General features: G+C 35.3%; 4 protein-coding genes across 4 annotated transcripts; all 4 read left to right on the top strand.

The window, feature by feature from the left end:
- The first annotated feature begins 206 nt into the window (after positions 1-206).
- LOC142987844 (acyl-CoA Delta(11) desaturase-like) lies at positions 207-2,643 on the top strand. The gene is made up of 4 exons (XM_076136783.1): positions 207-342; positions 1,220-1,350; positions 1,600-1,805; positions 2,133-2,643. Exons 1-4 carry the CDS (start codon positions 207-209, stop codon positions 2,641-2,643), a joined length of 984 nt encoding a protein of 327 aa, XP_075992898.1.
- A 6,124-nt stretch (positions 2,644-8,767) lies between these two features.
- On the top strand, positions 8,768-12,062 carry LOC142972667 (acyl-CoA Delta(11) desaturase-like). The gene is made up of 5 exons (XM_076113957.1): positions 8,768-8,858; positions 9,302-9,490; positions 9,797-9,927; positions 10,664-10,869; positions 11,033-12,062. Exons 2-5 carry the CDS (start codon positions 9,316-9,318, stop codon positions 11,526-11,528), a joined length of 1,008 nt encoding a protein of 335 aa, XP_075970072.1. The 5' UTR covers positions 8,768-8,858; positions 9,302-9,315; the 3' UTR covers positions 11,529-12,062.
- Positions 12,063-13,191: 1,129 nt separating this feature from the next.
- On the top strand, positions 13,192-17,350 carry LOC142972666 (acyl-CoA Delta-9 desaturase-like). Its single transcript, XM_076113956.1, has 5 exons — positions 13,192-13,289; positions 13,549-13,735; positions 13,948-14,078; positions 16,488-16,693; positions 16,860-17,350. Exons 2-5 carry the CDS (start codon positions 13,567-13,569, stop codon positions 17,332-17,334), a joined length of 981 nt encoding a protein of 326 aa, XP_075970071.1. The 5' UTR covers positions 13,192-13,289; positions 13,549-13,566; the 3' UTR covers positions 17,335-17,350.
- Positions 17,351-24,105: 6,755 nt separating this feature from the next.
- LOC142987843 (acyl-CoA Delta(11) desaturase-like) lies at positions 24,106-26,422 on the top strand. The gene is made up of 4 exons (XM_076136782.1): positions 24,106-24,280; positions 24,774-24,904; positions 25,196-25,401; positions 25,891-26,422. Exons 1-4 carry the CDS (start codon positions 24,106-24,108, stop codon positions 26,420-26,422), a joined length of 1,044 nt encoding a protein of 347 aa, XP_075992897.1.
- The last annotated feature ends 215 nt before the right edge of the window (positions 26,423-26,637 follow it).

The following is a 26,637-nucleotide window of genomic DNA, read 5'->3' as shown; positions in this document are numbered from 1 at the left end:
TTAAATCAATGATTTATTTATAATGTTAATTTTGTCAACAATGAAAATAATTAACATATTTTACTTTATATTATAGACATATTTGTGGAGGTTCAAATTACGTGTGAGACAGTTAAGAACACGGATCTTAAAGTGAAAGGAAATCTCAGTTTACAGTATAAGAAAGTATGGAAGATAAAAGTCATATTGTGAAACAAAATAAAACAATGGATAGACCAGACAAACTGTTGAAGTGGGATCTAAATTGGGCAAATGTTGCTCCCGTAGCAACACTGCACGTGCTTTTTCCCTACGCCGTCTATCTAGCTTTTACGAGTGCTATGTGGTCAACTTTGTTATTTGGTAGGTACTTTTTTATTTTAAATATTACTTCTGCATATTGTGTATATTGTATAAAAACTGATCTCATTTAATTAATCATTCTCATTATTTTTTTTTATTACATTTGTAATAGTCTAAACTGAAAGAGCCTGGAGAACTTTAACACAGGGCTACCCCAGCACAGGCTCCAAGTCTCTCAAAGATTTATTTTCTACTAGCTGACCCGCGCAACTTCGCTTGCGTCACGTAAGAGAGAATGGGTCATAATTTCCCCCGATTTTGTAACATTTTTCGTTACTACTCCGCTCCTAATGGCCGTAGCGTGATGTTATATAGCCTATAGCCTTCCTCGATAAATGGGCTATCTAACAGTGAAAGAATTTTTCAAATCGGACCAGTAGTTCCTGAGATTAGCGCGTTCAAACAAACAAACAAACAAACAAACTCTTCAGCTTTATAATATTAGTATAGATTTATAATATTGACTGTAACATTGAAAAACTGTACTAGCTTTTGTATGCTAAGAGAAGACCCTTGCTCAGAAGTGGGACAGTAAAGTGTTAAAAAAATGCTAAGATTTTTGGTCAGCCTAACTTCTTCCGGCAGTAGACCCTTGCCCAGGTACGGGATACTGATAATAAAATTTTGTTTTCAGTGCAATTATTTTTGCTTCTGTTTTCCTATTTTATGATTAAGGTCGTCACACTACGACAAGATTATCTTTTTATTTAAATCGTATATTTGTGAACACAGAAAGGTTGTTTCCGTACTCATTTCGTGCTTAGTTTGAAAATTCACTGTCACCATCATAGGCCTAAATAACATGGAACTTTTAGAGAATAGATGATTTTAGTTTGCAATATATTTGTAAAAAAGTTTTATTATTAATTTGTTAAAGCGTGGTTTACTTACTGCATATCACTTGTGGGCCAAACGGCGGGTGTTCATAGACTATGGTCACATAGAGCATATAAAGCGAAACAACCACTGCAGATCTTATTGCTGGCTCTAAGTACCATAACTTTCCAGGTAAGTCAAAATTTTCCTTCAGTAAATTAAAAATCCCTTAAAAAAATCTTAACAAATAGTCTCACTACGCAATATTTCGTGACAATAATGCATGTAGAATACTAATTTTGTGAGAGAAGAATAAATTGTCAATTCACAATAATACGAAACTTTCACCTTCCAACATGCCAGTGTGTAAATTAATAGAATAAAACATTTTATTGGTATTTTACAAAACAGGGAATTCTTCATCAAAATCTGTTTTTGCAGGGCTCCGTCATACACTGGGCGCGTGACCATCGGCTACACCACAAGTACAGTGACACTGACGCTGATCCTCATAACGCAAAGAGAGGGTTCTTCTACTCACACATCGGCTGGGCGCTCATGAAGAAGCCGACTGAGGTGGTTTCTCAAGGACGACTCATCAGTATGAAAGACCTTCAGTCCCAGCCATTATTGTATTTCCAAAATAAGTAAGTTTATGTATCTATATATTGCCTTCTTTATCACTACTTGGGTGCAAGAGAATAGTTAGTCTTAATGATCGTATCGGTAAAGCTAGACGCATTACTGAATAACTGTTCAAAACTTGTCACCAAAGGATACGTTTCGAGAACAATATTCCTTTGCCCAATATGTATCTTAGGGGAAGCGAACTATCGTATGGCACTAAGTTTTTTTCTTATTTCATCATGACCAAATAATATAATACTACAGTAAATTTATTAACGTAAGACTACGACAGTAGAGGCATTTTAGAATTTACTTATTTTATTATTACACATTCTATTCATTTTCAGATACTACATACCGTTGGCGCTTCTATTTTGCTTTGGTTTCCCGAGCATTGTTCCGTTGCTTTGGGGCGAGAAATTCTGGACAGCATTTTTTGTGGCCAGCGTTCTTCGACTAGTTCTTTCACAACACGCAACATTTTCAATAAACTCTGCAGCCCATATATGGGGAATGAAACCATATGATAAAGATATCCTCCCGACGGAATGTCTGGCCCTCTCAATGGTAATGTGCGGGGAAGGTTTCCATAACTTCCATCACGCTTTCCCGTGGGACTACAGAGCTGGAGAGTTCGGTGGTTACAGCCTGAATTTTTCTTGGTATTTTATTGATCTAATGGCCAAAATTGGTTGGGCTTATGACCTGAAAGCTGTGTCTGATGGGGACATAGAGAAACGAGTGAATAGATCCGGTGATGGTTCACATCCTGTTTGGAACGTTAAAGACCACGACTTAGATGCTATTTACACACAATCAACCAAAAAATTTACACCGTTGCGTGCAAGAGGCGTGTGATGTACGACAGAGCTCTGAAGAAAAATTTAAGCTGATTATGAAAATTTTTAGCTTAAGTTCATACATACATATGTATATAAATATCATCGCGCCTGTTATATATGCTACCCCAAGGCGTAGGCAGAAATCTGGGTATGAAATACACCCACGTTTTGTCTTTAATTTAATATTAGGTAATCCCATGTAATAAGGGCACTTTACCGGGCACGTTACCAAACTCCAGGCTAATATTGAGAAATATTTTTTTAATATAGATTAGATAATACCAATAGTACTTTGCTCGAACTGGAGGCCTCATGATCAACAGTAGTGGTACATTACCAACGGCAAAGAGGCAGTTGCACAGATGTTTACGAAATAATTTCTACAATGAGTTTTACGTTTGGGGACATTATGTTGTAATTGAATAAACAAAACTGTTTTATTTTGTTCAAACTTTGTAAACTTTGTTGGATATTTCTGAAACAGATATGCGCAATAATGTGAATTGAAATGTGTGTAGTTTCTAAATTGATATCGATCAGAATAAAATGAATTCTTAATTATATTATAAATAAGCATTGTAATGCAACATCGCAATGCGGCCAGCTTTGTGGGCACGCCAGAAACTGTAGTTTTATTAAAGTACATTGTATGTTTTTCTATAATTGTAAATAATTATAATTAATATAGTATTATAAAGTTTAAACTACGACTTTAAGGTGTAATAAATGTATGATTTAGACACTAAGATTAAAACACTGGTTGCATACTGATTGTATTCATTCAAAGTCTCCTTTCCTTTTAGTATCGGAAACTTTTAATCTAGAAATAGTTGAATAGTGTTATTTATTCAAAAATTTGGATAGTATTAAAATTGTATTTAAATCTGGTGTAAGCGCGTGCTGAATTACAATTACAATAAAAAATAGAATACAATTTTACATATACTACAGAGCATTCTAGAAATTGACTGCCTCTGTGTCGCGAAAGGTAGTGAATGCGAATAGCTTAGGTCTAAGGTTCGAAATCCGAGTGGTGCCAGTAAGTTATTTCTGAGTTTTTCTATCAAGTAATTTTCAGTAGTTACCAGAAGTTGAGCTCGTGGCTTAGTTAACAACAGCCGCGCGGATCGATCTTTGAGGTTAAGCTATGCTTGCCGAGGTTGATTTGTGGATGGGTGACCATCTTATACATATCGAGTTCCTCCGTGTTTCGGAAGGCACGTTAAATTGTGGGTCCCGGCTGTCATTTTCGAAGATCTTTGACAGTCGTTAACAGCAGTCAGAAGCTTGAAAAGTCTGACAACCAGTCTTACCGAAAGGTATCGTGTTATCCCAGGTAACTGGGTTGTGGAGGTCAGATAGGCAGTCGCTCCATGTAAAACACTGGTATTCAGCTGCAACCGGTAAGACTGGAAGCCGACTCCAACATAGCTTGGAAGAAAGGCTAAGCTGATATATATACCAGAAGTTGATAGTTGAGCCCTTAGACCTCCGTGCCTCGGAGATCCCGGACCGATTATCCGTACCATTGGGCTACAATAGCGATGTAATAGAGAGTGCAGGTACCCAGTGTATTTTGCAAACACTAGCTAAACAAAGTCCTGGTTTATTAAACTTGTTCAATGAAACTGGGTGCCGTGGTAGAAATTATTTACACCAGATCACCTATTTCTCTCTCATCTCGAAATAGATATAAATATCAAAATCATATTATGAAACATATTGCAATAAGAGCGCCTTTTTGAAATGATATAGCATTTCATGAAACTAAATAATCCTCACTATTTCTTCTATTTTTTTATTTTTTGTTAACTAATACTTACTAAATAGCAGTTTAAACACAAAAACATTAAAAAACCCTTAAACACCAAAATAAATTGTGCCAGATTTTTGGTATTTAAGGGATATCAAGGGATATTTAGCGTTTAATTTTAAATATTTAAAGATTAATATACGGTATAGCGCCTACGAATATGTGTGCGGCAATAGTTTGGCACAAAATACCTTGCTTAAATTTTTCGTGTAACGTTTTTGGTATGCTGAATTTTGAGGTTTTTATCACATTTATTATGATAAATATCTACTATTTAAATAGTAGCAGTAGTCAGAAGCTTTAGACAGTCTGACAACCAGTCTTACCGAGGGGTATCGTATTATAACCCAGGTAACTGGGTTGTGGAGGTGCGATAGTCAGCCGCTCCACCCCACTTATATAAAATAAGTATAGATAGTAAGATATTATAAAGCTGAAGAGTTTGTTTGTTTGTTTGAACGCGCTAATCGCAAGAACTACTGGTCCGATTTGAAAAATTCTTTCAGTGTTAGATAATCCATTTATCGAGGAGGGCAATAGGCTATATTATTATATCATCACGTTACGACCAATAGGAGCAAAGTATCAATAAAAAATGTTACAAAAACGGGGAAATTTTTTTCTTATAATTCTTTCTTACGTGACGCAAGCGAAGTTGCGCGGGTCTGCTAGTATAATAGAATATTATAAATACGAAAGTTTGTAACAATGTATGGATGTTTGTTACTCTCTCACGCAAATACTAATGAACCGATTACGATGGAATTTGGTATATAGGTAGCTGAAGACTCAGAATAACCCATAGACTTTTTATCCCGGAGTTCCCCAGTGATCGGAATTTACACGGGAAGGGTTTTCACGCGGACGAAGTTGCGGGCGGCCTCTAGTGTAAGATACTGGTATTTAGCTGCATCAGGTGAGACTGGAAGCCAACTTCCACATAGTTGAAACCTTAGCTCGTCATCCCGATAAATTAGTTACGGAACATTTGAAACTAGTATGAGGTTATATAATTTTATTTTGGACACTGTACTAGACTTGAATTCTTTCTATTCCTTTCACAAATCTATTGACGGGATAACAAATTTATTCAAAACATTGGATAACAAAAAGAACGGTTTGTCAGTGTTTTTAACAAATCAGCACCAGAAAATGGTCTATGGACAACCGGAAAATATATTTTTTCTGATTTGACTTTAGAGAATGGCGCTACAGCATGCGCATCTCAGTTGTGAACTAAAGCAATGTAGCTGAGCAAACCAGAAGTCAAGGAAGCTATTTTCGATCCTGGACCACGAATCTAGAACCTCATACAAGATAGATTGCTTGGCGTCGATCCGGCCACTGAGGTATAACTAAAATAAATAACTAAAACTTTTCCACTCCATCAATTTAGAATTATAAATTTGCACACAATTCTGTTACAGGAGACAATTTATTTAATTTGTTACATTGCAGTATAATATGCTGAATACTAACACTTTAACCTCACTGAATTAAACTAACATATGTAATTATTAAAAAGGATAGTGGGCAAAAGTGGTCAATGAGAAGCCAAATAAAAGGGCTATGTAATAATATTGCTTGGCGAAGAAATAATAAAAATCTTATTAGTATCGATTATTAAGTAACTAGCTGACCCGCGCAACTTTACTTGCATCACATAAGAGAGAATGGGTCATTACTCATAATTATCCCCGTTTTTGTAACATTTTTCATTGCTACTCCGCTCCTAATAGCCGTAGCGTGATTTTATATAGCCTAAAGCTTTTCTCGATATGGTCTATTTAACACAAAAAATATTTTTTCAATTCAAACCAGTAGTTCCTGAGATTAGGGCGTTCAAACAAACTAACTCTTCATATAGTTTTATAATATTAGTATAGATTATAACAGGACAAGTATTTTTTGCTTTACAGAAAAACAAAAGGTGATTTCGTTCAAAGTACATTTATTAAATGCTGATATATGAAATGTAGGTACTACATTGCGCTACCACAACGACGTTTCAATTCAAAGTACCGTCACAACTGTTAAATTACTTAAAAGATTGTTGATTGATAGAAGAAAAAAAGTTTTATTTGGATATATTACTAGAATATACCATATACATACATAACACGTTAATAAAACAACATACTGTTGAAAATCATACGGTGCGTCTCCGCTAGACAAGCCGTCCATAAGCAAAGAAGAAGCTGAACACAAATTATCCATTCAAATCGTAATGAAGGCTCACTATTAAAATTAAACGCCATTGCCGTTGCCGACTTTTGGTCGAAATATATCTCTGAATATATACCTTATTCTAATTATAAAATACATATACATAATAATACGTTTACTCGTATTTATTTACTGTTTTTGGAAAACTGGAGGTATCTAAAACTTTAAAAACCATTGACATGAAGAAGAAGACTATTAAAATGACAAATTAACTTAAACATGAACGTTTTTGATTAATATTCTTATGTTTTCCGTTACTACGACCAGTGCAATTTAGCCGTCCATAAACTAACTTTCAAAATTATCTGATTAGTAAAAATATGAAGTTGGTCCGATTCTCAATGATAGGATAGGGATATTGATGGTGACATCACAGTGTGTAGGTGTTTGCAAAGGTGATCATGATGATAAATAAATAAAACAAAATGTAGGAACATTTGCAACAAATAGCGATAGACATAATCATAACACCAAAAGATAAATTTGTAGGTCACACATTTTTCAACTAACTCCCCAAACACATCACACGTCACATAAACTCTACCAAAATTCAAATTCTATCTATCTATCGTATGGTTAGTGGTCAACTTAGTGTCAAAGTTGTTCAAGCCGCCCGAGAGGCCTTTGACATGGCTTAACGACTGTTATCTTAATTGAGATCAATCGGACCAACTTTTTACGTGCCCTTCGAGGCACGGAGACGCTCCGTTCAAATACCACTATGCGGTCACCCATCTGTAGAATGAGCGCGCCGACGGTTGCTTATCTCACAGATCGTTTACCGGCCGGTGATCACAACTGGCTATGAGCGCCTCGAATTTATTGTTAAGGAATATCTCTCTAAGAAAGCTTATTATGAGGTCTTCGGCGGCCAATTAAATTGTAACCAGCATCGTTGGCTGGTTGCAATGTAATTGGCCTCCGTTGGACTCTGTTATATAGTCCAAGCACAACACAACATATGTAGGTACACTCTCGTAGCCCAGTGGGACGGATAATCGACACGACCAGTGAGAGCTCAAGCGCAGGACCGACGAATTAACGCGATCTCCGAGACTTAAAAGATAAACTCGATATGTACTTTTTGGCCACACCCAGACAGCAAATCAAAGAATAGATGAGTATCTGAATTGATTCAAATTGATTGCTTATTCGGATCTTCTCTTATAAAAAATATATGCACACTCAGTAGATGTTATATAATATGGGCAATTAGTGACGCACACTCGTTGTACCGTAATTTGATTATAATCATCATACATTACATTACATTTTTTATTTATTGTTTTTCTTCAAATTCATGTAACCAGTGAACACGCATTGGTTGTCTATATTCCAAATGCCATATGTTAGTACGTGCTCCCAACAAACGGTAAAATCAGAAACTAATAATTATAGACATAGTTATAATCGTTTCGTTCAGTACCAATTTAGCTTACTCAAAGAATACTCCAAAAGCGGGTGTAGAGTGCGTGAGTGGGACGACAATTTCGGAGCGTGATGCTGGAAAACTGATGAGGATTTCAATAAAGTGTGCCTAACAAAAGTTGTAGACAATTTTATTATCTTTCATTATGTAGAAGACACTTTTTCTCTACGATGAACCGTTTTAAAGATATTAGTGAAAAACTAAAAAATGGGAACTTTAACCGCCTCCCCCCACTCCGGCGCCCCTCCTAGAGGCGGGGATTTTGAGTATGTTTACACTCTTAAGCATCCTGAACCAATTTCTGAAAAAATTACTTAGGATCCCGCTCACGCACTCTACTCTTGCTTTTTTGAATGGACTAATTGTTGTATTAATCACATTCTAAATCACTTGGCGATTGAAAAGAGTGGCTGTGAGCTTCTTGCTAGCTCTTCTCTTAAGGCTGTACTCGATTTCCAAGTTGTGGTAAATTCAGTAATTGTAACGACTATCATCCGACCTAAATTAAATAAATAATTGATTGTATTTTGATTTTGAATGCACCTGAAATTTCCCTGCATTGCTTTTAGCACACAAACTAAACAAATACATTGTATTTAATAATAAATAAAATAGCTAATATATACTGAAATGCTTATGCTGTGTTATATATTACTTGATTCACGTGCCGTACCGTTGGTAGTTTCGTTTTAGCTTCGTCATTGAATTTATATATTTTGAGTTTTCGTTTTTGATTAGGCGAAGTTTTACGGCATCAAACGCGGTGAGTATAGTATGAACAGTATTACGAACAAATAAGTTTTAGTTAGTCATTCAATTGTGATATGAAAACCAAAAAGGCCTGGGCAGATGAGAAACAAAAAATGTATTAAGTACTTTTGATCTTTTGTTGCACCAAAATGGTAGTGAGAGATGTATAATGAAGGACAAAGAAGTACATCGGGAATTGACTCTCGTTTACGCATTCCTTTAGGCGTATGGCACAAAAAACTAGAGTTGAATTCTAACTTTTCCTCAATTGCTAGGCATCGCAGTGTTGTGTTTTTGCCCTAAGTGGTACGAGTAAGCAAGGATTGCACACAACATGCGCTCCTTTATCACCGAAACCTTATCGAAACCTTATCGCCCTTCTCAAAATTTCATATTATCGCCTGTATGTAAGTTCATATTTCTATGGGTCATCAATAACCTATTTCTTTGTTATAGGTCACCAATCTACTATGAAGGAGACATATGAGGGGATTAATCATCTTGATGAAGACTTAAAACCGGTGCCCTTGGCAAAATGGGAGATTGAATGGAGAAATATATTGAGCATATCATATATGCACTTGATCACTCCATACGCTATCTATCTTATGATAACGCAAGCAACATGGCAAACTAATTTATTTGGTATGCAATTTTGGACTTTTTACCTGTGATTCATACGCCTGGAGAAAAAATCTAAATAAAATTATTTTTTTGACTATAGCTCCGTATATTTTTCATTTTGTGATCTTTATTAGAAAAAAATATGCGACATACGAGTATAAGAACATGTTCTAGTCTAGTAAATTCTAATCTTTTACAATTAAGGAAAAAAAGAACAGAGGTATTGTTTTACTTTTTTCATGCAATAACTGTTTTGAGTAATAATAATAATAAATAAGTGTGTTTCAAGGCATTTATTTTTATATGAGAATGTTTTTTATGTTTCAGCATATATACTTTACGTGGTATCACTGATAGGGGTAACTGCAGGAGCACATAGACTGTGGTCTCACAGGTCATACAAAGCCAAAGCGCCTCTTCAAATTATACTTCTCATTTTTCATTCTATAGCCCATCAAGTAAGTATCTTTTTTGTATTCCTACAAAAGCTGGGGTTCCTAACGTTTTCTTAGTCTGAGTCCACTTTTATTTTTGTTAGCAGGAACCACTACGTAAGTATATCTATACTAATATTATAAAGCTGAAGAGTTTGTTTGTTTGATTGTTTGTTTGTTTGTTTGAACGCGCTAATCTCAGGAACTACTGGTCCGATTTGAAAAATTCTTTCAGTGTTAGATAGCCCATTTATCGAGGAAGGCTATAGGCTATATAACATCACGCTACGGTCATTAGGAGCGGAGTAGCAACGAAAAATGTTACAAAAACGGGGAAAAATTGGACTCATTCTCTTAGGTGACGCAAGCGAAGTTGCGCGGGTCAGCTAGTTGAACATAAAGTGTAATACTTTATGTTCAATATACTTACTTACTTGGTTCTTATCATATCATCATGAAAATTTTAAAATCAATTGCGGACCATATTTTGACTTCTGGAGGTCTCGTATTCGATGAAGATCTATTGGTATTTTCTATTTCATATTAGATTATTCTCAATAGCAGCCCGGAGTTAGGTAACGTGCCCGATATATGGCAATAGACTCGTCGCCTTTTACATGGGAATAACACTGGAAATGGGGCAACGATTCTTTACATCTTTGCCGCACCATACTTTTTTGTTTGGAAATCTGGGTTTCGTTATTAAAGGAGAAAATAGGTATACATATATTACTTTGTTCAACCCAGTAACATTTTGCAGGGTTCCGCATTCCATTGGGCTCGTGACCATCGCGTGCATCACAAATATACCGACACAGATGCTGACCCTCACAATTCAAACCGCGGGTTCTTCTACTGCCACATTGGCTGGATATTTCTGAAGAAAAATCCTAAAGCCATCGCAAAGGGAAAATGCATAGATATTAGTGATCTTATGGCTGACCGGTTATTGCAGCTTCAACATAAGTAAGTTATAAAAATGTGCTTTTATTTTTGAAATTTTTAATGACAAAAGTAATATCTAACATTTTCCTCTAGTTAGAAACGAGTTTATAAATAAACTCGTTCTAACTAGAGAATTTGTAAATTGCATTGTCATTTAAAGCTTTGTTCAAATTTTTTTTTTCAGATATTACTATTTTGTAGCCCCTTCGTTATGCGTTCTGATGCCAACCTTATTACCAACAGTTTGGGGAGAAAATGTCTGGAATGCATTTTACATCAACGGCTTTCGTATAATATTTTCCTTACATTCGACCCTTTTGATAAACTCTTTAGCTCACATGTGGGGAGCTAAACCGTATGAAAAAGACATCAATCCAACCGAAAATATGATAGTATCTTTTTTCGCTACTGGTGAGGGTTTCCATAATTTTCACCACACCTTCCCTCAAGACTACAGGGCTGCTGAATTGGGCGGCTATAAGCTCAACATCTCTCGTTTATTTATTGATATTATGGCTAAAATTGGCTGGGCCTATGACTTGAAGACAGTGTCCGAAGAGATAGTTGAGAAGCGAGTGAACAGAACTGGTGATGGATCACATCCAGTTTACGGTTTTAATGAACACACAGACTTGCATATCGAATACAGCAAAAGTCAAATTCGCCAAAAAGGAACGTAGTCATAATGTATTTTTTTAATACTTGAGCAATTACAAACATGCCAACAAAGGAATCATATGAATGCGACAATGTGAAAGTCCAAACGAGAAAATCGGATAAAACCACATGACGTAATGTTACGACAAAATATTGCCTAGTTTGGTATCGTTTATTATTATTAAGTTACTAGAGTAATTAATGTAGGACCGTTTATAATTGTTATAAGCCAATATTTCTGCAATAGATCATAACTTATTGTCAGAAGGAATAATATTTTATAAACTATGTAATTAGTTTTTTTTAAAAGTGCCTAGAAAGGAAACATATTTTTTTCTAAATGTTTTATAGTTTTCTTGAAATACGACACAGTCCGTATTTGGTTCAAAGCGTTTCTCATCGCAAAGCACCTTTGGCCAGCAGTGGGACAGTAATTAGTTAGCACCTGTGCTAGAACAATTTATATGTTTACTTTAACTTTAAGTAGCATACTTAAACAAAACTGAATGGACTTGCTCACTCTTGTAACTCAAGATGTCACTTTGTTAACCCTATTAGCAAATAAATAATTTGAACTTCATCCACCTTTTCGTTCATACCTCCCTGAACATTCAACGTAGCCATGCAGTATTACGTGGCCCGTTTTTCCTGTGTGAATCTACGAACATACGAACTTTACAGCCGTCACCGAATATGGATGTGGAAGCAAAGAAAGTTAGTAAGGATCGTACCAAGCAGCGTTCTCTACCTACCCCTATGAGAAGGCGTGATTTTCACATTCTTATTTATCGATAGCAAGTTCATTATTCAGAACCAAGGCCAATATTCCAAGGTTTTTCAAAATTCAGGGATTCACACACAGTTGGCGTCAAAACAGTCAAGGAAGAAACCATCATAATCATACCAGAAAAGATTGAGTAATAAATTGACCAATAAAACATCCCTCCTGCCAAAAACGTCTGAAGTAAATACGAATAAATTGCGAATTCTATAAATTATTTGGAAATTATGTGAGTGATGACTAAGGATTTTCAAACAAAATACTAATTTGATAGTCAAGTTGTTTGAATAATTAATAGAGACAAATGTATGCAATACGAATGTAACTTTATATTTAAAAAAATATCGCAAAATGTGTTGCTTAGCGCAAAAGTCAACGATGGGACGGCAAAACAATTTGACTTAGCTATTAGATACTTATATACTAATACTATAGAATTGCAGAGTTTATTTGTTTGTTTTGTTGAACGCGCTAATCTCAGGAGGTACTGGTGCGAACTGAAACATTATTTTACTGAAGCAAGCGTAGTTGCGCGGGTCAGCTAGTTGTTTTCATAAAATTGTCTCTCATCCCATTGTAATAGGGCCCAGGTCTATTGGCATATACTGGGCACGATACCAGGCTTCGTACGGCTATGGAGGAAGCAGTATGTTCGATCGGGGAATCAAATCCGGAACCCTGTGGTGCACTGTGTGCAGTTGGATGCACTACTAAACGCGCCACAGAGGCGGTAAAAGAATAACTAGCCCAAATATTATCGATATTTTTTAGTATGTTTTATTTGAAATTCACAAAATTCAATTAATTTTGTAGTTACGTGGTCTGCCGCTTATTAAACAATATGTTTATTTAAAGAATTACTAATTAACAATTCGTGAATTTAGATTCATAATAATTAGTTACGTGTTTGTTCATTTGTAAGTAATTGTGTTGTTGCATTTGTGTTGATTAGAGTGATATAATTGTAGTTTATACTGATTTATTGAAGAGGTTATATTAAATTGTAAGTAAATAAACATTTACTTATTTTACTAATAAACATGAAAGCTTTATTGTAAAAATAAATACTGACGTAGATATTGAAATGTTTAAAATTAACGAACCTTCTTGATAAACCATAATGACAAAAAATAACAATAATAAATAATTTCCTTAAGTAATATAAATAAGGCTAAGACATTTTGAATCTCTACTATTTTAGTCGCTTGAAATTAAAATTGCGAATGTTGTGATACATTATGTAGCATTTTTGCTTGTTTTAGTTATTGTAAGACAACATAATGAATGAGACTTGTGATGACAACAAAACAAACGAAAGTGTGAAGAAGGCAGATTCAAAATGGCGGATTGAATGGAGAAATGCTACGCCAATGATCGTGCTACATCTTGCAATACCTTATTTCATTAAACTTATCTTCATGGAAGCCAAATGGCAGACTAATTTATTCGGTAATTATTTGACAATGATTTCGAAGTATTAAAACTAATTAACTTACTCTAGTGGTGACGGAAAACATCGTGATGAATTACCTAGTTTAATACATTTCTTAAGGGAATGCACTTGGCCAGCGTAGTGAACTCAAGGCCTTACCACTCCCTCATTCCGGAAGGAGACACTTGCCCAGCAGTGGGACATTAATGGATATTTTTATTTCTTTCAGCATACTTGTTGTACAGAATGTCATTAGTGGGTATAACGGCTGGAGCTCACAGATTATGGTCGCATCGAGCATACAAAGCTAACGCACCTCTACAGACTATACTCTTAATATTATCAAGCATAGCTTTCCAGGTACGTGTATAATTTAATGCCATCAAGAACATCCTGTAAAAAAACCCAAGTCTCGCAGCTCAGTCTCTCTGACGTAAAAAGTTGCGAGATCTATGTAATACCAAGTCGATTAATCTATTTATTCTCTACTTAAAGGACCTTCTGACTTAAGTTATTACATAAGTTATTATCATGCTAATATTAAAAATATTTTACGTTTAAAACAAGTAGATCGACCTGCGGGCTTCTCACGTATCTCAGTTGACAGCTAGTGTACGTCAAATTGATGGTCACTATTCAGTACATTGCTGCTTTGACGTAACGCGTTAATCACTATATTCTAAGAGAGAAAACAATGTACAGCATAGTACTAGGCTTTCAAGTAAATGTCAACTGAGATACGTGATAGGGGCTCAGGTCAAATTCAGATCAGAGAGCTATTCAGATTTAATGTGCTATCATTTGAATTTTTGAAATACCTAGTTTACAAAATTGTAAGCACTTTTCTACGACTTTCTAGTAAAATTTCGTGGGTAAATTGATAATTAAGTCATTTGTGTTAATTTTAACACGTGATAAGGAAAAACGATACATATATTAACCGTAAATGAGGAAATTTCTTTTTGTATTTAGATCGACCATTATAACACATTATATTCAAATCCATACTAATCCATACTAATATTATAAATGCGAAAGTAACTCTGTCTGTCTGTCTGTCTGTCTGTCTGCTACTCAATCACGCCTAAACTACTGAACCAATTTGCATGAGATTTGGTATGGAGATATTTTGATACCCGAGAAAGGACATAGGCTACTTTTTACCCCGGGAAAATGACGCATTTCCCGGGAAAATTCAGGTGGCGAACGAAGTCGCGAATAACCAATATTATAATGACATTGAATTAAGAAAATTCCGTTGTCATGGCAACTGTTTTAATGGCGGATATGCCTTAGCGCGACTTCGTCAAATTAAGAGGTATAAATAATTTTGAGAATATTTTTCGTGAAAAAAAAGCATATTTTATATCATCACACTATGACCAATAGGAGTAGAGTAAGAGTAAAAAGTGTTATAAAAACGTGGAAAAATCTGACCCATTCTCTCTTATGTGACGCAAGCGAAGTTGCGCGGGTCAGCTAGTATTATAAATGCGAAAGTAACTCTGTCTGACTGTCTGTCTGTCTGCTACTCAATCACGCCTAAACTACTGAACCAATTTGCATGAAATTTGGTATGGAAATATTTTGATACCCGAGAAAGGACATAGGCTACTTTTTACCCCGGGAAAATGACGCATTTCCCGGGAAAATTCAGGTGTCGAACGAAGTCGCGAATAATCAAAATTATAATGACATTGAAATTGAATTACCAAAATTCCGTTGTCATGGCAACTGTTTTAATGGCGGATATGCCTTAGCGCGACTTCGTTATATTATGAGATATAAATAATTTTGAGAATATTTTTCATATTTTATCTCATCACGCTACGACCAATAGGAGCAGAGTAACAGTAAAAAGTGTTACAAAAACGTGGAAAATTCTGACCCATTCTCTCCTATATGACGCTAGCGAAGTTGCGCGGGTCAGCTAGTATATTATATATTTTTTGTAAAAGGCATTAAGTTTCAATGAACATTTTAGTAATATTTTGAATTCGACATTGTATTTTTACCCACAACATCAGAAGTAAGAGTTCTTTACTATATAAGTAGGTACTACATCAACACTAAAATTCAGAAAGAAAGCCAAAGACCCGGGTAAAACAAACTATTTTTTTAGAAATTTATTTTTAAGCCCCTTAAAAATAAATAATATAATAGGTGATGATAGGTTGTACGCAATTGGCGCGGGCATCAAGTACAAAGTACTATGTGTGTAGTTCTAGAAGTTTTTGTGCATTACATAATGTACATAAAATCTTTATACATAATGTCAACATAAACTTAATAATCTTATAATAATATAACGCAAAAAACGTCTTTTAGAAAACTACACCATATTTTACCAAGTCTTCGTCTTTTGTTTTTCTCAAACTCTCCCCTTACGCAATAACACATCAGTGATCTTAAATTTCACCTTACCTTCGGATACACCTCTGCAGACCATTCTACAGGCGCTCATAGCCAGTTGCGCTCACCGGTCAGTAAACGATCTGTAGGTTAAGCAAACCTTGGCGCGGTCACTCCATAGATGGGTGACCGCATAGAGGTATTTAAACAGGGCGTCTCCGTGCTTCGGAAGGCACGTTAAAAGTCGGTCCCGGTGGTTATCTACTACGATAACAGTCATTAAGCCATGTCAAAGGCCCTCGGGCGGCTTGAACAACTTTGATACTAGGTTGACCACGAACCATACGATAAGAAGAAGAAGACCATTCTACATGTGTTATGCTAATTACAAGTATCAAAATATGTCGTATTTTCCAGGGTTCTGCGTACCGTTGGGCGGTTGACCATCGAGTACACCACAAGTATACAGATACCAACGCTGACCCTCACAACTCGAGCAGAGGCTTCTTCTTCAGTCACATTGGCTGGATACTCTTAAAAAAAAACAAAGAAGTCAGAGAAAAAAGACTGACCATCGATGCAGATGATCTCAAAGCTAATAGACTACTGCAATTTCAACATAAGTAAGTATAGAAACGGAATAATTAGGAGAACGTTCCTAAGCAAGGTTACTAACTGGTTGACGTGTTTCTCTTATTATATTATTTATCTTGTATACTTCAGGAAAAAAAATCACGATATTCAGCTGATATTTACAAAATATTATTAAATAGTGGTTTTTCGTTTCAGGTATTACATGTGGTTGGCAAACTTTTTTTGCTTTTTGCTGCCGACATTTATTCCAAAACTATGGGGTGAAAATCTATGGACAGCATTTTGCGTAGCAGGGTGTTTCCGTGTTCTATTCTCATCGCACGCCTTTTACTTAATAAACTCTGTAGCTCACATGTGGGGTGCAAAACCATACGATAGAGACATGAAACCCACGGAAAGTAATATAGTATCATTTTTAGCTACTGGTGAGGGTTTCCATAATTTTCACCACACGTTTCCACAAGACTATAGAGCTGGTGAATTGGGCGGCTATAAACTCAACATCGCTCGGTTATTTATTGACATTATGGCTAAAATTGGCTGGGCCTATGATTTGAAGACAGTGTCCGAAGAAATGATTGAGAAGCGAGTGAACAGAACTGGTGATGGATCACATCCAGTCTTCGGTCACATACGACCAAGTTTCGAAATCCGCCAGAAAGGGAGCTAATATACATTACTTTTAATTTGTGATTTTATTTTACCGTTACGACCTTTAACCTTAACAGTTTACAATAAGTGAGTTTTGTACATTAATTAGTAAATTGCCGCATGATTACGTGGAATAAATTGTAATAACAGTTCAATATAATGGTGAATAATCTGAACGTTAAACATATACACTTTGCATTGTATTTTCATAATGTTTATAGTTTTTAAATATATCAAATTTGCCGTGAGGTCACATTTTAACAACTCGTTACAACCGTAACCCGAAAACGATTCAGTTTTTTTAGTAGGTACAGCATGTTTTTAATGGATTTTTATACCTTACATAAATACAGTGATAGCCGACTTTTACCAATATTTTTATAGCCACCGCATCTTTTTCGACCGATAGTGGGATAGTAACGTAATATGATTGAGAAACCCCAATCGCCTTGATATCAGAAATTAATTAATATTATAGAATTTGATGATATTTTGTTTGTACTAATGTATAGTAGATCGGCTGTTCCGTACACAACCGTTTGACCACAGAGTTAGTCAGAAAGTGACACTGATTAATCTGTTCTTTGACTTCATTGCTTGATAAAGATATTGTAATGGATACAATACAAACAATAATTCATTGTTTAATACAGATCAGGAACAATAGATGGACAATAAACAAAAAACATAAATTAATTTTAGTGATTAATTGTTAAAAATAGAGTTCCTTAATCAAATATTATGAGACAAAAAGATAAAAAATACTTTCAGAACATTTTTGTGGCGCAGTTTTATACTGGCATATGACTTTTCAATAATTTGCAAGCCTTTGCCGTTTTCCACGCACATTAAAAAAAATGTTAAGGAGTTATTAGTAGTAGGTTATAGGGTAAAAAAGACCGCACAAAGAATGCCCGATCCGGGGATCAAACCCGAGACCACGTCATGATCAGCAGTCGGATACACTACCGACAACGCCATAGAGGCAATGCCTAAAAATATGACATATCACACTCGGTTTTTTTTAAATATATTCACTAGGAACTTTATTCATTGTTTTAACGGCACTATTTTATTAATTTAGGTGAAATTATTATTAGTTTGTATATATAGTTTTAATTTTAATAATTTAATGTAAATATTTAGTTTTATAAGTTTTGTACTGTATAAAAAAGCGGCACGGCCGTAACATCCTTTTCTCGAAGCAATTCGGGCTATTTTTGACACCCCTATAATTTCGTTGTGGATAAAACAAGAAGCCTGGATTTTCAGCAACTAATCAGTCATTGTATAAACACGGTATATTTAAAATTTCAGTCAATTTGAACCAGTAGTTTAAGAATGACAACTAGTTAAAATTTTGAATTTTGTCACTCACTGATTCACTGACTCACTGACTCACTGACTCACCGATCATCAAAAGTCTAAGGTACTTCTAGCAGACTTAAAAGCTTAAAATTTAGAATACAAATAGGGTTTAGTGTCTTAATCATGGGAAAAATTTAATATTTTCTAATTTCGGTCCAGTTTTCTAAATACATCAACTGCAACAATAACTTTGTAATCTCATATAAATGTATAAGATTACAAGGTTACATTTGCAGTTAATGAATTATTATTACTGTAGAAAATAAAATAAATAGGTGTAAATAGATACCTACTATATGAGGCATAACGGGAGAGGGTATAGGGTGGGTAAGGGTGTTTAGCCCATGAAACTGAACAACATTCCCATAGGAAAATATGTTGAATTATGAAAAAAAAACGTCTTTCCATACAAATTGGACTTATGTTCGCTCTACAAAAAGAAGTGAGATGCCATCAAAAACATTCTGTAAAAACTTCAAGTCTCGCCGTAAAAAGTTGTGAGATCTATATAATACCAAGTCGATTAATCTATTTAGTCTCTACTTAAAGGACCTTCTGTCTTAAGTTATTACGTATGTTATTATCATGCCAATTTTTAAAAAAATACCTTTAAAACAAATAGATCGACTTGGTCATCGCAAGAAAACACAAATTCGCCATTAACATTTCAGGAGTATTAGCTTCTCGTCGTGCTGTGTAGCGTGATACATACTAATAATCAAATCATGCGATGGCCAGGTCGGTCTATTTGTTTTAAAGGTATTTTTTTAAAAATTGGCATGATAATAACATATGTAATAACTTAAGACAGAAGGTCCTTTAAGTAGAGACTAAATAGATTAATCGACTTGGTATTATATAGATCTCACAACTTTTTACGGCGAGACTTGAAGTTTTTACAGAATGTTTTTGATGGCATACACATTTAACACATACTTAACAGTTAAAGGCTTTAATAACGACTTCAATAATTCAAGTTCACAGTTTCATCAATCAATTCGGTAATTCATTTCTTTATTTATCCATTTTCTTGTTGGAAAAATTACTATCGACTAGTTACTAGTTGATAGTATTTTTTGCCTTTTTATGAAATTAATTTACCTACTGTTGTTAGAAAGATAAGAACAAGAATATTTTTATTGCAGGCAACATAAAGTTAAGTCTAGAAATTCGGATACAGCTAAATACAAGTTTGGAACTATATCCTAACAATTTTAAGTAGCATCTGCGTCTCGCACGTGTATACGTACTTTGTTCCGTTGCAGTTTAATTTGTCACGACAATATTGTACCAACTTTGTACGTAGGACGTACTGGTGCAGTCAGTTCCAAAAGTCGTATAACAACTGCATATTTTCAAAACATCCTTATTAATAAATGCATTTAACCCATTAATGTGGGCGAGGGTCTCCTCCCGGAATGAAGGGTTATTTATGTTAACTATTGTAATAATATATATAAAGTAGCTAAGATAAAATAAAGCATTATAATGTTATATCTACACATTGTTGTCTTCGGGTAACGTGCCCAGAAGACTGGCAGCATTATCACGTTGAATGACAATGCTTATTCTCTGTACTAAGAAAATACCAGCCCTATGTTCACGTGTCGCATAATATCGTGATAAGTGCCGTGTGATTTCCCGGAAGATGTCTTAAGCGCTCGGAATTTACGATCCCATGGTTTTAACCCTAAATGGCTCAAGCATGCAATCACCGCAAAGAGCAGCAAATTTGCGCTGTCTGAGGAACTCCACAACTGCAGCAGCAGCATCGGAACAGATCGACGTCTTTGAAGATGTGATGGCACAAGGGTATTGTCCCGTACTGGAGACCCACCCGTCTTCCAAGGCAGCAATAACCTACCAGGATTTTACTTTCCGGAGCTATGAAAGATCAAAGGTTGCACGTTATTAGTCAGTGTTTTTTGCTAACACAAAACAATAGAAGAAATTGGGTATTTCCCCGTAACAATGGCGATACATACATATGTATATGTCCGTCTATAATGCCTATTCAATTGCTTGTGAATATTGACTGCTTAATGACATTGTTTGACTGTTATTTCATTATCATTACGGTAATGTAAGCACCACCCGTCCATCTTAACATTTAAGGCACGTGTCTGATGCCGTGGAAAAAACTGACATGTCTATCACGTTTACTTTACAATTAGGTATGTTATATCGATTTTTTGTCCGGTTCTCAAGTCTAATCAAACTCTTTCTTTTAAAGTGTATTTTTTCCTTAAATTGTAATTAAAAAAGTCTAGCAGTTGTTGAAAGTACTTTTAAAACAAGGGACAGTCTACCACTTTGGCCAAGTGTGGGTTGGAGACTTACAAGGTTGCACCACGATCTCTTTCTTTACCGTTAGAACAAGGGATAATTATTTCTAATACACATATGGTATTTTGCCTCGGGTTCTAACCATTGACCACTTGCGTGGGAGGTACCAACTTATACTACTACTAGCTGACCCGCGCAACTTCGCTTGCGTCACCTAAGAGAATGGGTAAAAATGTTCCCCGTTTTTGTAACATTTTTCGTTGCTACTCCGCTCCTAATGACCGTAGCGTGATGTTATATAGCCTATAGCCTCCCTCGATAAATGGGCTATCTAACACTGAAAGAATTTTTCAAATCGGACCCGTAGTTCCTGAGATTAGCGCGTTCAAACAAACAAACAAACAATCAAACAAACAAACAAACTCTTCAGCTTTATTATATTAGTAAGTATAGATTAAATCAGGAAATCATCTCACAAGGGATACATACATAGATAACAAGTCACCAGAATCAGAACGCGTAAAAGCTTAATCGTTGGGTGACAAATAACGACAAAACTAAACAATTTTTATGCTATGGTTTCCAGATAACTGATAAACATACTTACATAATTCTAAATACATACTTACGTACATGGATAATTTACATAAAAACGTAAATCAGATACTCGTGTTCATCACACAAATAAGTATAAAGAAAGAAAACAAAACTTAAACATTGTAATTATTATTAATTAATTAATGATATTTCAACACGTGTGAATCTTTCAAGCTGTATAACAAAGACAATTCACTTGACGTAAATGAAAGTCCGGAGTGACCCATGAGTCATGAATAAATCAATAATTTAATACATACACTAATAAGAAAAACGTGATCTATCAAATATGCAGACTTTTCGAATTATCAATGCCTGTCTAGGCTAGATTAATTGTATGTAAAATAGCAAACACACGTGGCATAATTTACAAAGCTAGTTAAGTAAAGTATTAGCGGGCCTGTACATTTTTTTTCTACTTTCTAATTGTTTGAGGTGTACAATCTAACACAAGAACGTAAATAATACGAGGCAGATTATACAGCAAGCTGAGCGAAAAAGCCAATTAATAACAACCTAGCCTTTCTACCAACTATGTTGGAGTCGGCTTTCAGTCTCACTGAATGCAGCTGAATATTTGTATTTTACATGGAGCTACTGCCTATCAGACCTCCACAACCCAGTTACCTGGGCTATAGCACCTTTATGTATGATACCCTTCGGTAAGACTGCTTGTCAGACTTTCAAGCTTCTGGCTACTGTTAACGACTGTCAAAGATCTTTGAAAATGACAGCCGGGACATACGGAGCACGGAGGAACTCGATATGTCACAGATGTTCACACATCCACAGAAAAAGTCAAACAATAAAAGCAGAAATATAGGAGAGCACGAAGACATAATTCGTTTTTGTGGCGCATAATTCTAGAAGACCAAGAACAACCAAGCCTTTTTTTAGCTGTGACTCGAAATGTGTGTGAAGATCTATGAGACGAGTCATTGGTATCTGGAGGTAGAGGCCGGTTGCTTTTGCCTAGTGTTTGAGGGTACCATTGTGGTGAGAAGAATAGTCAGCCGAGGTTCTGCGATACCGAACTTAGCTAGGTTCCAGATTCTAGGGTGTGTCGAGGGCCTCCCCTCGACACACCCTGGAATGCTTGGAAACAAACCCTGTATGATCTTATGTGTATTTATACATAATTTTATCTTATACAATAATTTTAGAATTTTCACACAGCCTCACTTCGCATTTGCATAAGTCGCGTTCGTCACTCGTGTATGATAAAATGTGAGATTATTTTTAGTATTGGGGCGGTATTTCTTTATAGCAAAGCATCACTTTATACACAATTTTATTTACTGTTTGTCCATGAATGTGTAAAAAAAAAAAACAAATTTGTAAACAAATATTTATTATACGTTTCAATAGGGTTGCGCTTTTGCAGGTATCAGTACACAAGGTAGACGGAAGTTCGGAACACTTGCCCGGGACAATTGCCTTCGTGTTGTACAGCCATGTCGTGTTTTTGTAAACGTATGACTGTCCTGTGAAAGAAAACTCTCGAGTCTCAAGATATGATGCCTGCAAAAGTTTAGTAGAAAATGCAGCACGAGTTTTAAAATGTGATATCTTTTCGAGAATAAAAATACAAATCGATATTTCTTGCTAAAACAATACGCAGATAAGTTTTTGTAAATAATAATTATCATTAAGCAATAATTTACACCCTTTTGTCTCGCTAAAAGTAATGCCATCAAAAACATCCAGTAAAAAACATCAAGTCTCGGAGCTTAGTCTCTCTGCCGTAAAAAGTTGTGAGATCTATATAATACCAAGTCGATTAATCTGTTTAGTCTCTACTTAAAGGACATTCTGTCTAAAGCTATTAAATAAGTTATTATCATGTCAATATTAAAAATGTTTTACGTTTAAAACAAATAAACCGACCTGGCCATCGCATGATTTGATTATAAGTATGTATCACACTGCACAGAACGACGGGCCAGCAACTGAATTCCTCACTAGATTCCTTCCGAATATGATGATTGAGGTGAGTATCTTAAAGAAGTTAATGCTCCTGAAATTTTAATGGCGAATTTGTGCTTTACAGCCGTGCCACTTTTTTTTGCTCGACTTGCGGGGGCATTACCTTGCACCCAGATATCCCCTTTAATTAATGGGAAGTCTAGGCTTCAATGCCACTGCCCAAGACAGGGAAACGCGGGTTGAGCTTAAAAAAAAAGACGACATTGCCACGAGTATTGCTAAAATTTTTATTCGCCGGTTGAGCAACCAATTAGGGCGGAATTTTGCCAAGTGAGTATGAAAATGCCGATGATTGTAGGATGTTACCCTAGCGTTGGCTGCGATTTAAAAATTAAAATATTTGCATAATCATTTAATTGATTAACAAATTGGTGTTGTTGTAAAAGTGTATAAATTATAACCATTACACTTTCTTTATGTACATTTGGATCAATAAAGTCTCATTTACTCACATAACACAGACAGAAAAAGTACTGGATATTGAAAAAAAAAAACCGAAAAATAAGTCTCTATTGTATTGAGCAGTTGCAAAACGTTAGTTTATCGTTCAAAGATGGATGAAACTAGTGATAGTTTAATATCAACGGGGGTTGATGGGAAACCTTTAAGTAAACTCAAATGGGAAATCGAGTGGAGGAACGCTACTCCCCTAATATTGTTAAACCTCAGTATACCTTATGGCTTTTATGTTCTCTTTACGGACACTATGTGGCAAACTTTTGTATTTTGTGAGTATATTTACTTATGTTTTATATTTAATACGGATTTTAGACTTCTAAGAATTTATCTGCTCGATTGAAATGTTTCTCGACTGAAATTGAACAAAATAAAGAAGGTTTAATGTATGGTGCAATCTATAAAAGTATTTGTCCGACTTAAAATTGTGCTTGTTCTTTATGGATAAAATATTTTCATCGATTATTGTGTATATGTGAAATATATTTTGGTTTAACCGTTTGGTTAAATTGTTTATATTGATCTTGCATAACTGTATCTCTTCCGACAACCATATTTTATTTCAAAAGATTTTTAGTTACAAACGTAAAAAGCATTTTTTTTAATTAGCCTGTTTCTTTTGAACAAAGGCCTCTGCCCTAAGTTTTTAGTCCCCTCGGTCGATTGTTGGGTTCGGGCACCCATCCAGACTTAATTTTTTTTTATAACTATACTAACTATATATAATAATAACTATAAATAATCATTACATTGAATTTTTTTCAGCTTGTTTCGTGTACATATCTTCATTGATGGGCATAACGTTGGGCCCACATAGACTATGGACGCACAAGACGTACAAAGCGAAATTACCTTTGCAGTTTGTACTAGTGATATTAGCCACAATGCCTTTCCAGGTAGGTCTTTCTCAATACCTACGTACAATAATTTTTGAAGTTCTACGATTAGAACAAAATATACAAACTGTTCTTATTATTTTAAAGCGGACTTGCATCTTTTAGAGATTAAATTACTTGATTAAATAATTTAAACAAAAGTAGTAAATTGCAGCAGATACAAATTAATTTTATGATAACAGACGTGAATTTTCATGATCGTATGATTGATTGTTACACTATAGCAACAAGAAATAAATAAATTAGTAAAGTATGTGTGCTTACGTATAAAACAAATGTTTCAATTTCCAGGGATCCGTGATTCATTGGAGCCGCGATCATCGCTTGCACCACAAGTACAGTGACACGGATGTGGATCCTCACAACGCTAGGAGAGGCTTCTTCTTCTCTCACATCGGCTGGCTGCTGGTCAAGAAACAACCTCAAGTGATAGCCCAGGGTCGTTCCATAGATATGAGTGATTTACAGAACCACCCACTGTTGAGCTTTCAACATCGGTAAGTAAATAAATAATAGTTTTAAATGCGAAAGTTTATCTACCTGTCTTACCGTCTAGTCACAGTTCTGAATACAAAATCCGTGATTTTGTCAACAGAAATACAAACAAATATAATCTTTGTTTAAAAAAAAAATAAACCCCTTCGTAGCCAACCTCAGCCAAACCCAGTAGATTGCAATTATATTAATAATTAAGTCGTCTTGTTTAATTTCGAAGTATCTCTGTTCTCGTTACATTATTCGCAGAATTTATTGGTCAAATAATTTTGGTCAATTTTTAAAACGCGAAGATTCAATGAAGTTATTGTGACAACTTATGAGAAAAGCACGTGCGTTCCGTAAACTGGGGTTAAAGAGCGTTTGACTGTAAATTAATGTATTCCTTGTTTTTTCCCAAAATGTAAAGTGTAGGCATAAATTAAACTTCAACGTGTTTACAAACTTGTTTACAAACACGTGTAATTTAAAATGTTTATTATCATTTTCAGGTACTATATACCGTTGGCGCTCTTCTTCTGTTTTTTCTTACCGAGTACCATACCACTGCTGTGGGGCGAGAAACTTTGGTCTGCATTCTTTGTCGCCGGGATGTTGCGTTTAGTCCTTTCACAACACGCGACGTTTTTGATAAACTCTGCAGCACATACTTGGGGAGTAAAGCCTTATGACCAAGGTATTCTACCAGCGGAACACAAACTGATTGCAATATTGACAATAGGAGAAGGATTACACAACTTCCATCACACGTTTCCATGGGACTACAGAGCCGGCGAGCTGGGTGGTTATTGGACAAACCCTACTTGGTTAGTCTTAGACCTATTGTCAAAAGTTGGCTTGGCCTACGATTTTAAAACCGTATCAGCTGAAATGATCGAGAAACGCGTCAAAAGAACTGGTGACGGTTCACATCCAGGATGGGCCTTAGAACATTATTTAACAGAAGAAAATAAAGACATTATAGTTAAGAATGAGAAATCAATTAACAGTATTAAAAACTTACGTTTTAGAGGTATTTCTTGAATATATTACATTTAAGTACTTGAGTGTTTTATTTTTCCAATGTATGAGATTTTATAGTGGTGTTGGTCAGAGTGCTGCTACCACTGCGTTAAGAGCTTGTGGGTCCGACTCCCACTCGGAACTGACAAAATATTGTTTGATTGCACTTTATACCCTTAATTTATTGTATATTTCGTTTTCTCATACACAACATGTCTTTTTAATCATCAATCAGT

The sequence above is a fragment of the Anticarsia gemmatalis genome, chromosome 4 (assembly GCF_050436995.1).
Source record: "Anticarsia gemmatalis isolate Benzon Research Colony breed Stoneville strain chromosome 4, ilAntGemm2 primary, whole genome shotgun sequence".
Lineage (NCBI taxonomy): Eukaryota > Metazoa > Arthropoda > Insecta > Lepidoptera > Erebidae > Anticarsia > Anticarsia gemmatalis.
The sequence above is the reverse complement of the archived record's forward strand: the minus strand, read 5'-3'. Positions and strand labels throughout refer to the sequence as shown.

Coding starts and splice junctions, on each gene's coding strand:
- LOC142972666 (XM_076113956.1), top strand. CDS start 13,567: ATGAATGAGACTTGTGATGACAACAAAACAAACGAAAGTGTGAAGAAG. Junction 13,736..13,947: donor ATGGCAGACTAATTTATTCG/GTAATTATTTGA, acceptor TATTTCTTTCAG/CATACTTGTTGTACAGAATG. Junction 16,694..16,859: donor CTACTGCAATTTCAACATAA/GTAAGTATAGAA, acceptor TTTTCGTTTCAG/GTATTACATGTGGTTGGCAA.
- LOC142987844 (XM_076136783.1), top strand. CDS start 207: ATGGATAGACCAGACAAACTGTTGAAGTGGGATCTAAATTGGGCAAAT. Junction 1,351..1,599: donor TAAGTACCATAACTTTCCAG/GTAAGTCAAAAT, acceptor CTGTTTTTGCAG/GGCTCCGTCATACACTGGGC. Junction 1,806..2,132: donor TTATTGTATTTCCAAAATAA/GTAAGTTTATGT, acceptor ATTCATTTTCAG/ATACTACATACCGTTGGCGC.
- LOC142972667 (XM_076113957.1), top strand. CDS start 9,316: ATGAAGGAGACATATGAGGGGATTAATCATCTTGATGAAGACTTAAAA. Junction 9,491..9,796: donor ATGGCAAACTAATTTATTTG/GTATGCAATTTT, acceptor TTTATGTTTCAG/CATATATACTTTACGTGGTA. Junction 10,870..11,032: donor TTATTGCAGCTTCAACATAA/GTAAGTTATAAA, acceptor TTTTTTTTTCAG/ATATTACTATTTTGTAGCCC.
- LOC142987843 (XM_076136782.1), top strand. CDS start 24,106: ATGGATGAAACTAGTGATAGTTTAATATCAACGGGGGTTGATGGGAAA. Junction 24,281..24,773: donor GTGGCAAACTTTTGTATTTT/GTGAGTATATTT, acceptor AATTTTTTTCAG/CTTGTTTCGTGTACATATCT. Junction 24,905..25,195: donor TAGCCACAATGCCTTTCCAG/GTAGGTCTTTCT, acceptor TTCAATTTCCAG/GGATCCGTGATTCATTGGAG.